This window comes from Daktulosphaira vitifoliae, unplaced genomic scaffold, assembly GCF_025091365.1.
Source record: "Daktulosphaira vitifoliae isolate Bord-2020 unplaced genomic scaffold, ASM2509136v1 Scaffold_1, whole genome shotgun sequence".
NCBI classification, from domain to species: domain Eukaryota; kingdom Metazoa; phylum Arthropoda; class Insecta; order Hemiptera; family Phylloxeridae; genus Daktulosphaira; species Daktulosphaira vitifoliae.
Window position 1 is genome coordinate 54,578,179 of NW_026099572.1, and position 18,654 is coordinate 54,596,832.

Consider the following 18,654-nt stretch of genomic DNA (forward strand, 5'->3'; position numbering starts at 1 on the left):
ATTAATTGTTAAATGCGATTGGCTGGACTTAATTAAGAACCTACATATAGGTATTACTTTAAATCTGTAAAATAATCAGATTTAATTCCCTAGCTATTTGGTTATTAAGTGTTTTAAATAAGGGAACCCCGTTTTGGTGGTTATGTAAATTAAGTGGTTTGTCCTGAATATTTTACGCCTTAATTAAGCCAGTGAATTTTCAATCCAATTTTAACGATAAACGAAAAAATAATAATTAATCTAAACCCTGGATTTTTTTTAAATATAATACATAAAAAGAGTATATATATATTTGATAAATATATCAATGATGCAATAATAATAATGTTTAAAAGATAAATTGTAACTTTATTCTAGTTTTAAAAGAATTAAAAAATTATTTAAGTCCATTAAAAAATTGTGTTTATACAAGTTTAATATTTGATATTTTCTAAAAATAAATTTGTTTTAAAATACTAAAATATATAAAACGATAGTAAATAGCGAATTAATTTTACTTGTTAAATTAAATACCTATAATTATATAATACTCAGTCCAGTCGTGTATTCAGGTAATTATGCTATAAAAATATGTTATATAGAGTGTCTCAGACTTAACTGACAATACTTATAATTTTTGATACAATTAACATTTCACTATGATTTTTTAATTATAATTTATGCATTCTCAGACTACGTTTAATAATAATTTCTATTATTTGTTTTCGAAAATAATAAAATTAATATTTTTTTATTACGCATAAATCTTTTGAGATAATTATCACTTTGTTTGAAGCATATTTGTTATTATTTATTACTAATCAAAAAAAAAATAATGTAAGTTTTGTTTTTCAGAATATTAAAATATCAGTTTTTAGATATTTTCTTACAAAAGTTTTAATAGGTTGATAATAATTTTATAGTGTTTAAATATAGAGTTTTAATAAAAAATGTCTTGAATTTTATAACCAAAAGTGAATTTTTGATGTCAAATTGCTCATCATTATGGGAACAAATTTAAACTTTTTTTTAAGGAACCCGTTTTTTATTATATACCTCTAATAGAGATTAAGAGAGGAAACTGTTTTTACAGCCAAAAAATATTTTCTTGATGAACACCAAAGTAATATTTTGTTTATTTTAGAAAAAAATTTTAATTTCACTTATCGTTGATACGTTTTATTTTTTGAAAAAAATAATAAATTCGTATTAAAAATAGTTTTTGTGTCACAAAAAACATTTCCTCACTATTAGAAGTATATAATAAAAAAAAACGGTAGCACAGTGGGGTCGCGGCATATTGGAGACATTACATAGTTAGGTCCAGTATAGATTTAATCTGAAAGTGATTAAAATCACTATCATAAGAAACGTTTCGATGCAAATCTGTAGATAGTGTTTAATTTTAAAAAATTGATGGATAATTGCAAAATCAACATCAACATCAACTTCTATTAAAATAAAATACAATACCCATAATTTTAATACAAAAATAGCATATTTTTGAATACGGCAGTATAGAAGATAGGTCGTCGGAACAATTTTTTTTTTTCATTTTGTAGTACATAAAATAAGCTTTAATTTTATATATGTTTAAAGGACGCAGTATTTCCTGAACATTTTAAAAAATTAAGTTGAAAAAGTTATTTTTTGTAAAAAAGTTGAAATTTTAAATTTCCCCCAATGAGCGGATTAAGTGTTAGATTTTCAACAAATTGATATCAAATGAAAGGAAAATATCTAAGGTTTCAATACAAAAAAATATTATTTTTATTTGTTCATTTTTGAAAAAGTTATGGCAGTTTTAAGTACATAAAACATCCCGATAAAAGGTAATTTTTATCGCAAACATTACATTTTTTTTTTAATTTTCGACAGTCATTTGCACATAGATGATAAGATGTCAGGACAAATTTTTCTTTTTCATTTGATTGTATATAACATAACCTTTGATTTGATATATGTTTAAAGAACGCAGTATTTCTGGAACATTTTCAAAAGTTCAATTGAAAAAGATCTATGTTTTTTACAACATTTCAAGTTTTGAACGTCCCCTATATAAGGGAAAATTGTCCAATTTTAATAAAAAGTATGTCCAATGAAAGATGTACTTATAATATATTTAGAAAAAAAAATTTGTGCTGATATATACATTTTTCAAAAAGTTATAGCATTTTTAAGTTGAAAATTTAAAATCGAATATCGAAAATTTTAACACAAAAATAGTGTTTTTTTAACTACGGCAGCCGTTTAAATGTAGAAGAAAAAGTGTCAGGATAAATTTTTTTTTTCATTTTATAGTACATAAAAAAAGCTTTAATTTGATATGTGTTTAAAGGACGCAGTATTTCCGGAACATTTTAAAAAATTAAGTTGAAAAAGTTAATTTTTGTAAAAAAGTTACTATTTTAAATCTCCCCTTATGAGCAGGTTAAGTGATAGATTTTCAAAAAAATGATATCAAATGAAAGGTAGATGTCTAAGGTTTTAGTATAAAAAAAATTATGTTGATTTGTTGATTTTTCAAAAAGTTATGGAAGTTTTAAGAAAAAATAGTGAAAAAATTTCGAAAATTAGCAATTTTTAAATTTGTAATTTGTTTGGATATTTCCCCCATTTGCGGGGAACGAGGGAATTTTTTTCAATTTTTAAGGGTAATGTCTTCAACTATATACGATTTTAGCTTCGATGCGAAGCGGAGAAGGTATTAATTTTACTACGATGTGTTTTTTTTTTTTTTTTTATGTCTGTTGCCACTTTTTCTCAGCTCTCACTGGACCGATTTCTTTCAAAAATACGTCAAAAGACATTTTTATTAAAACCCAATATTTTAAAATGGTATAAGGGATTAATAGTATAAATCACCACAACACTGTGTTAACTCGGTAGAAGTTTATTTTATTATATTAATTTACAAGAAAGAAACATAATATTGACACGGATAATAATAATCATTGGTATAAGTATATAGGTAAAAGGTACATGAATGTACAACTCACTAACCAATACGTTCAACTGTGGGGTATATTTGATCACCATGATTTTAATGCAAATAATTATTGAGTTACAAGTATTTTAGTACATTGTATTTAGTAGTGAATATGAAGTTACTCCGTCATACAGAGGAATCACATAACTTAAACTGTAAATTTAATTTTACTTGAAACAGGTTTATTTTTTTCGGTAGGTACTGCGGGGCACATAGCTATATATTTTGCGGGGCTCTAAACAATATTTTTCTTGAAACCAAAACAAAAATTGTTGTGACTTCGTTGTACTCTTATAACATTTTTTCATGTTTCATATAACTTATAAATTTTTAAATATCAAAATATTGTTTTTCTGGCTTCTGTTGCAGCAAAAATTATAAATAAAATCTAATAAGTCAATAACATCTTATTTAATCGATACATCAGCTAGAATACTAAGCTTGTACTGAGTCAATCTATGCCAAATCATCCAAATGTTGTTGCATGACAACCTCTATTTTTTTTTTTTTTTGCACCACCACATGTAACTAAATTATTCAGTGTACTATAAAAATATTTTAATAAGAACTATAACATTTTTTTTATTACTGAAAGAGCTTGAAATGCTGTAGATTCGGCAGAAATCATAGTACAAAAAATAGATCATTTTTCATGCAATTCATAAGGTGATCCTTATTTTACTAGTAAAAATATAATGCACTTCTATTATATTTCATTCTATTTTATTTTATAAAAATTAAAAAATTTAACTATACATTAATTAATTAAACTAAATTTTTAATACTATTAATTTTTTACAAATTTTTTGAAATAGCTATTTTTTAAATTTTATTTTATTTTTATGATTTATTTCAACTAATACTAGTTTAATACTAATAAGTCAGCTTCATAACTTCAGTAATTTATATTAAAGTCAGTATAAACATTTTATTATATTGTAATGAGGTTTTGAAACTTTTAAAGTAACATAGTATAAGAAATAAGCTGTTTAATTATTTTTGTGTTATCAATATATTAATATTACAAGTAAAATATTCAATACATTTTTAAAAATAATATATCAAAACTTTCGTCTATACATTGACTTTTATTTTTTACTTAAAAACCTCACATAAATGTTTACATTGTATATATTTTGATTCGCCTTCAGTCAAGACGTATTGGAGAAAACATTATGGCAATATTTTCTTAACTCCTATTTTTTCATAAATTTCATTTGGTTAATGCGACCAAAAGGAGTCTTAGTGCATACTGTTAACCAGCATCGTATACTTGGTCCTTCTGTACAAGTCTTTGGTGTTGATGGATATTGTTTAGTATCTGCCTAAATATTGGGAAACCTTGATCAGGGTGCAGAAGCGGGAGGTATTTCGAATTATTACCTTACCGAATATCTTAACAGTATTGTCAATCAGCCGTGCCAACGTGCGATCACTGTTTAGGTCGCACGTAAAAATCAGACAATGCTCTGCGTACTCTCTTTCTGTGCGAGATGTGAGACCAGGAGTGGGATTTTTGGAGTTCCAACTGGGATTCACGTTTCAAGTCAGGTCCATGATGAACCTGATGTCAGGAAGCTAGGATGCGTATCTCTTAACCAGGAATTAGCATTAATGGTTATTAGCCTCAATGAATCGTCCGAACGTCTGTAGCAAAGTCAACCGCGTCATTTGGCTCAGGCAAACCTGAGGCGCTGGTTTAGGTCAGCGCTTTAGTAGAGCTTATTTGCTTGTATATTTTTGAGAGTTATTGAAGCCTCCGCAAAGTCATTCACACTATATGGAGCAGCTTATGCAATGGATCTCACTCTGTTGTCCAGCTAACTGGAAGGATAAGCTCTTGATTAAATTTGAGCCGAAACACAAAATGATATTATTACTTTTAAAGGCGGTGTGGCAGCCCTGAAGCAATGTTTAACATTCATTTCTGAGTGGCTAACAATAACGTGTTTAAAAAAAGAATAAAAAAAACCCAGCACAGTGGGGTTGCGGCACAGTGGTGACGTGGCATAGTTGGATCAAGTATAATGATATCTGACAGTGATTAAAATCACTATAAAATAAAACGCTTTGATGCAAATCTTTAGATAGTGTTTAATTTTAAAAAATTGTAGTATTATTCCAAAAGCTATATGATCTGCTAGTTTCTTAATCTTGATTAAGATTAATTATGTCGAATAAAAAAGGGATTATAAAAAATGTTATTTCTCATAAAAAAATTGTGTTGATCCATACTTTTTTCAAAAAGTTATAGCATTAAGATATATATAAAAGTGTCAGACCTTCCGGAACACTTTCAAAAGTTAAGTTGAAAAAGTTAATTTTTTGTGAAAAAATTGTCATTTAAATCCCCCCCTGTGGGCAGATAAAGGGTCAAATTTACATAAAAAATATACCATATAATAAGTAAAAACATCGAGCTTCTATAAAAAAAAAATTATATTGATATGTTCATTTTTGAAAAAGTTACGGTAGTTTTTAATAAAAAAAATTGAAAAAATTTCGAAAATTAGCGATTTTTAAATTTGTAATTTTTTTGGAGGTTTCCCCCATTTACGGGGAACGAGTGAATTTTTTTCAATTTTTAAGGGTAATGTCTTCGACTAGATACGATTTGTGATCTTTTGATGTATCGTTAAAAGAAATTCGTTCTGTGAGAGCTGAGAAAAAGTGGTAACAGACAAAAAAAAAAAAAAAAAACACATCATAGTAAAACCAATACCTTCTCAGCTTTGCATCGAAACTAAAAGAGTATGGAGTGTTACATAACAAAAATAACACTCAAAAGTTTTTAATTCCCTAACGAAAATATTAAACATTCTAAATGTGTTTTCACATTAAAAAAGTCTGTCGTGGTATCTTGATATATATTTTTTTATTTATCAGTTCTTAAACTTTTTAAATTAATAACAATAATGATAAATATATTTTTCAGATCTATCAATTGGAAGAAACGATGTATTTACAATTTCAAACAATTCTGTTTTTTGTAAGTAAAAAAACACTAGTACATGTGGGAACATTTATAGATGATATCTGAGTGTTAATAACATTATTATCATAAAAAAACCCAGCACAGGGGGGTCGCGGCAAAGTTGTGACGTGGTATAGTTGGATCAAGTATAATGATATCTGACAGTGATTAAAATCACTATCAAAAATAAACGCTTCGATGCAAATCTTTAGATAGTGTTTAATTTAAAAAAAATTGGTGTTTTATTCCAAAAGCTACTTGATTTGCTGGTTCCTTAATATCTCGATTAAGATAAAGTATGTCGAATGAAAAAGGGTTTATTAAAAAAAATTATTTCTCATAAAAAAATTGTGTGGATCCATAAACTTTTCAATAAGTTATAGCATTATAAAGTTAAATATAATATGAATAATAAAATCGAGAATTATCACACGAAAATAGCATTCGGTAGCCATTTTCGCCGCGAAGAAAAGTCCAGAGGTCAAATTTTTTTTTTTCAAATTAAAGTATATTACATTAGCTTTAATTTAAGATATATATAAAAGTGTCAGACCTTCCGGAACATTTTCAAAAGTTATGTTGAAAAAGTAAATTTTTTGTGAAAAAGTTTTAAATTTTAAATCAGTTCTGTGGGCAGGTTAAGTGTCAGATTTACAAAAAAAATATACCAAATGATAAGTAAAGACATCAAACATCTATATAAAAAAGAATTATATTGATATGTTCATTTTTGAAAAAGTTAGAGGATTATTAAGTTAAAAATATAAAAAAAAATTATTTTACAAAAATCGTAATTTTTTATTAACTTTGATGTCAACTTTCACCACGAAGACAAGTCCAGAGGTCAAATTTTTTTTTTTCAAATTAAAGGATATTACATAAGCTTTAATTTAAGATATATATAAAAGTGTCAGACCTTCCGGAACATTTTCAAAAGTTAAGTTGAAAAAGTTAATTTTTTGTGAAAAAGTTGTCATTTTAAATCCCCCCCTGTGGGCAGGTTAAGTGTCAGATTTACAAAAAAAATATACCAAATGATAAGTAAAGACATCAAACATCTATATAAAAAAGAATTATATTGATATGTTCATTTTTGAAAAAGTTAGAGGATTATTAAGTTAAAAATATAAAAAAAAATTATTTTACAAAAATCGTAATTTTTTATTAACTTTGATGTCAACTTTCACCACGAAGACAAGTCCAGAGGTCAAATTTTTTTTTTTCAAATTAAAGGATATTACATAAGCTTTAATTTAAGATATATATAAAAGTGTCAGACCTTCCGGAACATTTTCAAAAGTTAAGTTGAAAAAGTTCTACATTCTATATGCATTTTTTATATTTTAAGCCCCCCCATATATAGGGAAATAGTCTGATTTTAAAAAAAAGTATATCCAATGAAAGATGTATATAAATACTACTTCTCATGAAAAAATTGTATTGATCCATACATTTTTTAAAAAGTTATAGCACTTTAAAGTAAAAAATGTAAATTATAAAATCGAAAATTTTCACACAAAAATTGCATTCGGTAGCCGTTTTCACCATGAAGACAAGTCCAGAGGTCAAATTTTTTTTTTTCAAATTAAAGTACATTACATTAGCTTTAATTTAAGATATATATAAAAGTGTCAGACCTTCCGGAACATTTTCAAAAGTTAAGTTGAAAAAGTTAATTTTTTGTGAAAAAGTTGTCATTTTAAATCCCCCCCTGTGGGTAGAAAAAAGGTTGAATTTACAAAAAAAGTATACCAAATGATAGGTAAAGACATCAAGCATCTATATAAAAAAAAATTATATTGATATATTCATTTTTGAAAAAGTTACGGCAGTTTTTAGTAAAAAAAATTGAAAAAATTTCGAAAATTAGCGATTTTTAAATTTGTAATTTTTTTGGAGGTTTCCCCCATTTACGGGGAACGAGGGAAATTTTTTCAATTTTGAAGGGTAATGTCTTCGACTAGATACAATTTGTGATCTTTTGACGTATCGTTGAAAGAAATCCGTTCGGTGAGAGCTGAGAAAAAGTGGTAACAGACACAAAAAAAAAAAAAAAAAACAAAAAAAAAAAAAAAAAAAAAAAAAAAAAAAAAAAAAAAACACATCATAGTAAAACCAATACCTTCTCAGCTTCGCATCGAAGCTAAAACTCATTAATGCAAATGTGATAATTTTCACAATTATTTGAACATTTGTAATTTCTATTAGTTTGGAAATTTAACTTATTTATTAATTTAATGAATAAATATTAAAAGCTTATTAATCTATTTCTTTAAGCAAAAAAAAGTATTTATTTTTTTGGATGGATATACTTGAAATTATATTTGCTAATACATTTGTATTTAATTTTTCTATTGACAAAATTTTTATTGGATTCCAGAGGATAACTAAATTTACACAGTATTATAAAAAAGTTCTGGGTTAGGTTAATTTTTTTTTAATTCCTTTTTATAAATTTACCAGAAATCCTGACAACTATTATTATTTTTCAATAAAAGTTTATTAAAATTTTATACGTTAATTTCATAAGACATATTTCCTAAAAATGTTGTTTCTAATATTTGATAATACCTGTATTGATCAAATTTCATAAAATAATCTTATGATTAATGAAAAATTGTTAAGTTTAAAATTATTTTAATGTGAAAAATTATTTCATAGAAGATTTTTTTACTAAGTAATAAAATATGTATTTCAGAAGATCAATTTTCTCAAAACAAAAATTTTCCAAACTCCCTTTATCGCGTGTGAATTGAAGCATTTTATGATATTGATGTTAATTTTTGTCACATTTTAATGAATATGGTTTCAATGAATATGCATAAATCATAATGTACTGTTTTTTTTTTAATAGGGACTAATTTTTTTAACATCAGCCAAAACCACATTTGATGAAGTTATTGAAGAATTAACATGGAAAAATTTAGGAATGGCACAAAACGAATTTCATGATTGCATTAATCAATTTAATTTAAATGCACTAATATACATAGAAAGAGGTAATAAAGTCAAATAACTCTAAAATCCTTATAATTAGTGTCCAACCAGTTCTCATATCTTTAATAACTTTTGATCCACAATATATTTTGTTTAATTTTATATTTTACAATTTTCAACTGCGTTAAATCATATATTTTTTTTATTTGTCTTGTATAAGGAACGAAATTAAAATAAAATGTTTTATTTTCACATTATTATTCACAATGTAATAGAGTAAAGACGTTATTTCGATGGTGTGTGTATGTAGTACAAAAGAAGTATGAAAACAGTAAGAAAGATACTGAAAGAGTTTATTCTCTTTTATTGGAGAATTCGTTTATTACGAAGATGACAACGTATATTTACAAAGGTCGTCTTCGATTGTGTGGCACTTGCTGGACTTTGTAACGTTACGTATTAGTCATTCTACCATATGCACGTAGTAGGGCGAAGACTTAAAAAGGTGGCACGAGTTGGGTCGCAGTACCGTGTCAGCAGTTATCAACCCGTCATTTTATTTATTTTTTTTTTGTAAAAAAGAAATATGGCTATTTTGAAGTTTCTAAAAATAAAAAATAAATGTTATTTTTATTGTATTAGACAAATAATAAAAATGATGTTTTTATAGTGAACCAAAAAATAATGCAAAATATTCGCTGGATCAAAAATTATTTAATGTGTCAAAACTTGAGTAGGACTTGTAACTTGTATATTTAGAATAATTCAAAACACGTTAATTATTAAAATTGTAAAGCAAACTTAAATTTTTTATTTTATAATAATATTAATAGTTGCCTTAATTTTATAAGAAAACAAATTGCAAATAATCCTTATATTAATTTGAAAGTCTTTTCAAGGGCCTTTACTATTCGAGTAAATGCTTAAAATCTTGGCAAAAGTGTTACATATTGAGTATTGTGAAGCAGTACTAATCACGCATTGCTCTTAAATAACTCTTATTAATCGTTAGGTTTGGTTAATTAAACGTACAACATGTCATACGCTTTGTGATATTTGCTGCTCATATTTCTGTGTTTGAATTATTATTATTAATTATTACTTTTTCCGACTATACTTCATCTTTATTATTTAAATAAAAATACGTGCTTGTATTAATGCAAATGTAAATGTAATTAACTTGAAAATGCTGTAAGAACATATGATTTATATACACTATACAAAGATATTTGAGCAAAACAAGGGATCATCGATTTCAACACTACCCACATAGCAATTTCGATATTAATATTGTCAAAATATTATTACAAAATACTTTTTAAAATATTTTGAAGCAAATATTGTAACAATATCTCATAAATAAAATAAATAGTATATTCTATTGAAATATTTTCATAATATGCTCACAAAATAATTTTTTAAATATTTGTATATGTATATTTTGGGAATACATTAAAAAGAATAAATCTTATTATATAATAGAACAAGGAAAAAAACGCTTTTCTGGGAAAATTACTTAGCGTTCTCGGATTTTCAAAAAAATTTTTTTCAACGAAAGAACTCGATCACCAGACTCCGGGAAAATTATTGGCGAAGGTCGAAAAATTTTTGACGCTCGCCCGCGAGCGTTTTAAAATTTCGACCGTTTTCGAGAAAAACGCTCGCTGACGCCAGCGTTTTACGACTTAAGGTTTGAAATTTTCATCAGACCAGCCCAATGACATTGCTGAGATATGATAAAAAAATCAATCCAATCCGTTCACTTTTCACCGTTTTACGAGCTTTTTTTTTTTTTTTTAAGTCCACGCGCATAGTTTTAATATGCGCAGTGATTCATCTCTGCTCATACGTTTATTATGAACCTTAAATATATGGTGCAATATTTATTATTAAGACACTATTTTGCATTTGCACTATATTTTATCAAAGATTGTTTTATGTTTATATAAATTTCAAGACGTTATAATTATATAAGTTTGTACTTTCATTATCAGAACAGTACTAAGTAGAGTATTAATAATTTTTTTTCTCATATAAGATGTATAAGACTATGAGTTTATCGTTTGAATTGAGATTCATCTATGATTACTCTGATGTCCATCGTTAAATCGCAGTTACCAATATATTTATCAAAATTAAATTTTTTACAATGTGCCACGTATAATGACCTACTAAATTTTTTTTTTTTATTCTATAATATAAACACAATTATTATAATTAGATTATTAATAATTTTTGTGTATAACAGGGGTGTATTTAAGAGATATATGGGTCTCCCTTGAACCAGTGCTATCAATATTTTTTTAGGTAACTTCTAATATATTAAGACCTAATGTCCTTTTTTTTATCATTACTTTAATTTTAGCAAAAAAATTTCTATAACATATTTAACAAAGTAAAAAATATTAAATATCCTCCTAAAATAATTTTTGAATAGGCCTAAAGGGAATACCTTATTTAGAGGCGTCAACCTTATACCCAATACATTTTACTATATTCTCTTTTTGAATTTTCCTTTTTTTAATAATAACATTTTTAGATATAGTTTTGTTACACTGATTCTGAAGTAATATTTTTTCTGAAAAACACTTATCGTGCCGGGGTACCCCTACCGGAATCAGTGGCCTACTTATGATGACGGCCCGAAGAGGCTTACGCGCCGAAGGCGCGTAAGGCTCGAAGGGCCCCGGGTCTGGGGCGGAGCCCCAGCTAGGCGGAGCCTAGTACAGAATATTACACTAAAAATATTTCTATAATGTGCTTAAAAAATATCTTTTTAAATATTTTCTTATAAATATTATGAAAATATATTATTTAAAATAAATATGGAATATTTAACTAAAAATGTTTGTAGAAAATATTATCAATATAATTTTTTAAATATTATAAATATATATTGTTGGCCAACGTAGGTAAATTAAGAGAGACAAGCCATCTCCTTGCCTTCCTTTAGTTCCTCCCTTGGATGTTATTAGTATCTAGTTATATAATAATTATGTATTACATATTCCTAAATCATTAATAAGTTAACAACCGTCTTCTATAATTAGTATCAATTTTAATTAACCTAATTAAATTAAGCTGGGTAAGTGAGGGGCATTAAAAACCCTTGTTGCTATTATTTGCAGGCCTATTGAGTTAAAATTGTTTTAGTTTTATCAGTGCGATTATATCTTATTATTTTTCTTTGAAACTTAAAATCCTAAAAAGTTTTTTATTATATTTAGAATATATTTTTATATTACCAACAATATAGGCCAATTTCTAACTTACAAAGAGAGGTCTTTATACAGTTGTAGTAACCCATGGGTCAGTTGGTTATGCTAATTGCTCTTGCACTTAAAGTACGTAGATCAAATACCGCTAAGCAGGTTGTTTTTTGCATTTTTTAAACATATTCATAAAACATTGTCACAATATTTTTTTTATAATATTTTAGAAATATACCTTTAAAATATTGTGAAAATGTTATATTCGCTGCCAAAGTATATTTTGAAAACATTGTAAGAATATTTCAAAATATTCTGTGAATATTCTAGAAATATTTCATTGCTATGTGGGTTAAAACAAGAAATCTTTAAAGCGACTTGTGGAAAAAACAATCCACACAGTATTAAAGGTCAAAATACTCAAAACAACGAGTTTACGTTCATCAGCATCATTCGATGTAAAAATACACATCGTAAATCAAAATTCACAATAATTTATTTAAATATATTAAAAGTTGTAAATAACCTATATAATAATAATAAAGTATTTATAGGGATGGTACAGATAATTTTTTAATGAATTAATAAGATGTATAATTAATTTTTGAATACTAATTTATAATGATTTTACAGAAAAAATTAATCAACAATTAATTGAGTTGAAGGATGAAATCATTCTCGGCAATATAGAACTAAATGAAACGAGTGACAAATTATTAGAATTATTAGAATTAGATGCATCACATAATTCAGAAGACCTTGAAATTTGTTGTGCTATTTTTCACGAGAAATTATTTGCAGTAGAACAACCCAAGGTATATAATTACAAAATCAAATAAAATTAAAATATCTCTGTTTTTTATTATTATTTCAATAAGACAATAATTACATTTAAAAAGTCAATTTCTAACCAAGTGACAAGAATGTAAATATATCCAATAAAATATTTTAGAGCACTATAGTTACTAGTTAAAAAGAATAACTGTTTTAATTAAAAATTAAATAATTTAATAATAAAATATGTATGATTCCACTTTGATTTAATTGTAATTCATTGGAATTTGTTGATGTTGCCAAAAGATTTTCATTGTGATTTTCAGCACTAACACATTTATTTGCTAAATTATGTTATAAAAATATGACGACTATAATGAACTTTGGTTTATTTTGTCTCACTTTAAGTACATATATTGACTCAAAATAAATAAATTTTCTATTAATTTATAAGCAAAAATAAAGCTTTATTATTTAAACGTACACCCAAAGAAAAACCTCAATCAATTTTGATAGAGAAATTTTATCAAGGGTTTATGATAATGTTTTATTAATACGAACAAAATAATTATTCTTATAAATAATTATTGTTCAAGACAAGAAAAAAAATTATCATATTGATAAATATATCATAGTTTCAATAGTAATGATATATTTATCAAATTGAACAATGAATTTATTATATAGATAGAGGTTTTTCTCTGGGTGTAGATTTTATTATTAGGTATATTTTTTAATATGTATCTAGTGGCTGTACAATTTTAATCAAGTTACTTCGATTTTTAATAATAACAGGCTTTTCTGTCATATCACATATTTATTAAACTATAATATAAATATTTACATTACATTGCTCTTAATATTACTTCAAAAAAATATTTTTAGTTCGACTCTACTGACCATATGGAAGTTATGATGGTTTTGCGATTTAATACAGCAGTGAATATTTTGTATGATTGCTTAAAACACTATAATTGTTTGAATATTTCTATGGATGAAATTTTATGGGGTAATTAAATTTTATACACCATCTATTCAAAATAAATAATATAACTAATATTTTTAATTTGCTTAGGATATACTAACAGAAACCCAAATTATCGAATCGATGAACCAAATTTATTTTATAGTACTGTTGGACTACTGGATGAAATAAATAGTGGTTATATGACTCCAAACGAATTCGTTAGTATAATAGAGAACTACGTACATGGACCTGATCACAATAAACCTTATGCAAACTATTGTAGTGCTACTTACTACACGTATTTGATTACTGAAAATTCAATTTTAAATAACATATTTGATTATTGTAGACAATTTGAGCCTTGAAATAAAAATTTTTTTTCGCGTTATGTTATAAATAAATTTTAACACATTTTGTTTTGTTTAATAATTTAGTTTCATTAAAAGTTTTCTTACTGATATATTTAAAGTTTGGTATTTAAAACTTTTCATTGTATCTTGTTTATCGTTATTATAACGTTTTAAATAATTTTTTTTACCCTTTTTCTAAAATAATTATTTTAATTATAATTAAAAATTTAATGTTATAGAGAAAGTCCAGTGGTTTTACTTAGTCGCCCTATTTACAGTTTTTAATTTTTTCACTACTCTGAATACTCAATAACAATCGTTTCTTTTTTACATTCCAAAAATACTCCTTTAGTGTTTTAGGGTTTTGATATTTTCTTTTTCGGAAATCGAAAATATATTTTAATACGATAAAAATATATGTTAACAAAAATTAAATTAAATATAATGTTGAAATGGAATTATTCATCTGACATCCATTTACTGAGCAGCCACGCGTTATGATAACAAGTGATACGATCACATATATGAGCTCATATCCCATAACATCATTGTACCACTAATACCAGTGACGCGCGTATTACTATAGGAGGGCAGAATGCACAAAAACACGTTTAGGATTCACGGCCACCATGCCATAATACGAGTGTCTCTAATACTAGTTGACTTTTTATCATCATCAAGACTATTACTCTTATTGTCTAAGATATTAGCTACCACCGAGATAATGTGGGTGTGTGTGTCGCCATCAGCTCCCTGTTGGATTAGTATTATCTCTAAGTGTCCAGCAGATTGTATTGCTTATTTAATATTTCGTTGGTAAATATCGTTGTTAACTAAGAGTGTTATATATACAGAGTGATTGAAATCTGGTAAGACACTCATTTTCTCAGTAAATATTGGGAATTTTAAATTTTATTAAAGAGAAAAAATATCAAGTTCAAAAAACTCTACAGTAATATGCAGTCAAACCATTATTTTTTTCGTCCTTTCAAGGATAAAAATCCTTATTTATAATTTTCTTAAATGGTAACCCTTATTAATACGCTTATATTAGTTCACATGTATGTTTGTTTGTAGTTTGTAACTCCACGCGGCACGTGTTATTATGTCGCGTATCCCGTCGTGTATGACCTTGAGACTAGACTGTCGTAACGCATTCACCCCAACCCGCTCACCACTCGCCACTAACACAATTTTCCTGTATAATTTTATTTTTGGTTTTCGTACCCGTATACGCGTGCGTGTCATTAATTATATATATATATATATATAACATATTTTTATTGTAATTGACACGGCCCCGCGTCGTTTTGTTATACACGATGTCCCACGAGTCGTGCCACCTTTATCAGCCGTCGCTCTATTTTATGAGTATTTGACTGACCAACACCGCGCGTTATACGCCGCGGTGCAAAATCCAGCTAGTGCCGCACAGCCGACGACGTCCCGCCGCTAATGATACCGTAGTCTTCTTCCCATTGTCAAAGTGATGACGTCAACAAACCAATCCGCACTCGCGCACCGTCGTCATTTACGCTGCTAACCTTTTGACGCCCGAGGATCACGCCGGACATCGCGTCGTCGACGTCAGCGACAGTGCCGCGATATTATGCGAAGATCATATATTCCTACCGCCACCGCTAATATTAATATACATATATATATATATTTATATTTATACGTATATACGTATATGTTAATATTCATTTATATATTCCTACAGCAGCCGCCGTATATACCTCGTGTATAACGTTCCCCCCGCCACGCCAGTCCACAAAACACTGCTATACCTCGTACATGATACGTTTACGTACTTAAGTCGCTTTACATGTATATATATATATTTTTTAATTACTATTAAAACTTATATATTAATACGCTTTATTCTCATTAAGAGATATATAGTGTATTTATTCCGATTACGGCGAATGATTGCCGTATTGTCATTTTTCGTCACTACTTCCACGTAGCGCGCTTGCTGCTTTCCTTGGATGTGGTAGCCGTTTCTCAGACTCCCACTCCGGAATCGAACCCTGATTTTCCGTTACCCCTTTACAACCGTGATATTGATAGTAACTACTATCATAACATGAAACTAAAAAGTAAAAAATAAATATAGTTTAAAAAAATTTAAAAAAAACACGCTTCTAAAGCACATCAAACTAAAAAGTTAAAAATAATTTTTAAAATAATCTTAAAATAATAATTAACAAAAAATACTAGTATTATTGTGAAATAAAATAAGCTTAAAACAATAATAAACGAAAAATACTAGTATTATAATGAAAAAAGCGTGGATGCTTTATGCCATATTTTTCGTATATTGAGCGCCCGACGCTTTTATCACAATAATACTAGTACTTTTCGTACATTATTCTTTAAAGCTTATTATAAAAATTATTTTTAATTTTAAAGTTAGATGTGCTTTAAAAGCGTGTTTTTTTTAGTTTTTTTAAACTATATTTATTTTGAACTTTTTAATATGATAGAAAAAAAAATTACAAACAATTTTGTTCTTATAATTTTTTTTTATCCGATTAACCGTTCGTTCGTTACAGCTTGTTAAAGTTAAGTGATTTTAGGCCAAATTTCTATTGTCATTTTCTGTATTAAAGACAGAAGTCATTATTTTTATTTGCTATTGTATAAGCCAAATTTTATTGATCAAGTTATGATAGGTAAATTAGCTATAAAAATGTGCTACACACTAAATGAATGATAACAATAATAGATGCAAACCGGGTTTTTGTTGTATTATTAATAGCTAAGTCTATGGTTTTGTAAGACTAAAGGGATCTAACAAAAATGCCGGTTGCACTGCCACCGATATTATGAAACTTAATAAATAACAATATTTTTTCCGGAAGTCAAAATCTTTAAACAATTACAAAATGTAAACGGTTGTTCGGATAAAAAAAATTAAAAAAACAAAATTGTTTGTAATTTTTTTTTCTATCATATTATCAAATCAAAAATAGTGGTTCCCATTTAAAAAAATTAGAAATAAACATTTTTATCTCTGAAGGGATAAAAAAAAATTCATTTAACTTCATATTATTGTAGTTTTATAAACTTAATAATTTTTCTTTTTACAAACATTTTAAATAATCAATAGTTTCTGAAAAAATAAGTGTCTTACCAGATTTCAATCACCTGTATATATATATATATATATATATATATATATTATTGTAATGGTACCCTAAGTAATTCCTCTAAGAGAATATAAATTAAATAGGAAACCTCAGTACCTAATATAGATTTAACCAAGACAGATATGTCCCGCTGATCCTCAGAATACTGTTGACGGTCATTTAGGTTTAACCCCTAAATAGCCAGTGTATGTAAAATTCCTTTTATTAAGTAATGCATTCCAATTCCTATTCCGCAGCTAAAAAAAGTAATACATTCCTATTCACAATACCTTAAAAAAATAAAGAATATATTCACATTCACATTCATCAAAAATTTTGAATGCATTCAATTTTTTTTTTATTATAATTGAGCCTCAGAAAGGTTTTTTGACAAAAATATATTATCACCTAATTTTTGGAAGAGGTTAGTTACGATAAAAATAATTTTATAATTTAATAAACAAGTTTTATGCTAGTAAATATTTTATTAATAAATCATCGAATCAAAACAATATAAATATATATACATACATAAAAACAATTTTGTTTTTTAATTTTTTAAATATTTATTTTGTTTTAATAATAAAAGCATTTCAAACATACTATCGCTTAGTCGCTGATGTTTAGAAACTAATATAGAACCTGCTACTAAATAAACGTTTAACTGGAGCACTTGATGGCAAACCAACATTAAAACGCATTAAAGCTTTTAGTACATTGGGATAATTATGTAAGCAAGATAAACCATGATTAGGGGACTCTAAAAAATCATTTAATTGCTAGTCAGGTTTAATTTTTTTTTATCTGAATGATTCAACCAATTTAATTTAAATCTTGGAATCAAGTATGCTGCGATTATTAATTCTTTATCTTCTCAGACAGATCTAAAAAATATATATTAATATCAAAACCTATGTTAATGAATTACTATATTTATTTAATAAGTGAATATGTTTATTTTATAAATTAACTTTGTAACAGCAAACCTGACAATTTCTAACAATGGATCACATATAGTATGAATTTTGGAAATGAGTTTTTTAAATTTTTTATTGATTTAGTATAAAGTTAGAAGTAAATATCCCATGAACATATTTTTTTCACTTTGTAAAAAGTCAAGAGATTCAGCAATTGGTGTCATAATTTCAACATATTCATCAATAAATGTAATTTCATTATGCTCAGGGCGTATTAAAAAACAAAAATCAAATTTATTAGCTGACTTTTCAATACCATGACTTTTATTAACATTTTTTAGCTGTAACAGTCCATCATAAAACCCATTCCAGTGAGTGTGGGTAGATTTCAAAAAAACATCTATTTGTTTATGAATTTTTTCTG

The 18,654-nt window shown here is 26.5% G+C and overlaps 1 protein-coding gene across 1 annotated transcript; it reads left to right on the forward strand.

The window, feature by feature from the left end:
* Positions 1–473: 473 nt before the first annotated feature.
* Positions 474–14,297, forward strand: LOC126894923 (uncharacterized). The gene is made up of 6 exons (XM_050666302.1): positions 474–551; positions 5,904–5,957; positions 8,797–8,941; positions 12,722–12,903; positions 13,748–13,871; positions 13,938–14,297. The coding sequence occupies exons 2-6, from the start codon at positions 5,925–5,927 to the stop codon at positions 14,192–14,194; spliced, it is 741 nt and encodes a 246-aa protein (XP_050522259.1). The 5' UTR covers positions 474–551; positions 5,904–5,924; the 3' UTR covers positions 14,195–14,297.
* Positions 14,298–18,654: the final 4,357 nt, after the last annotated feature.

What these genes read in the sequence shown, in the direction of transcription:
- LOC126894923 (XM_050666302.1), top strand. Translation starts at nt 5,925, where the DNA reads ATGTATTTACAATTTCAAACAATTCTGTTTTTT. An exon ending in ACTAATATACATAGAAAGAG is followed by an intron (nt 8,942 to 12,721) that starts GTAATAAAGTCA and finishes ATGATTTTACAG; the next exon opens with AAAAAATTAATCAACAATTA. An exon ending in TATGGATGAAATTTTATGGG is followed by an intron (nt 13,872 to 13,937) that starts GTAATTAAATTT and finishes TAATTTGCTTAG; the next exon opens with GATATACTAACAGAAACCCA.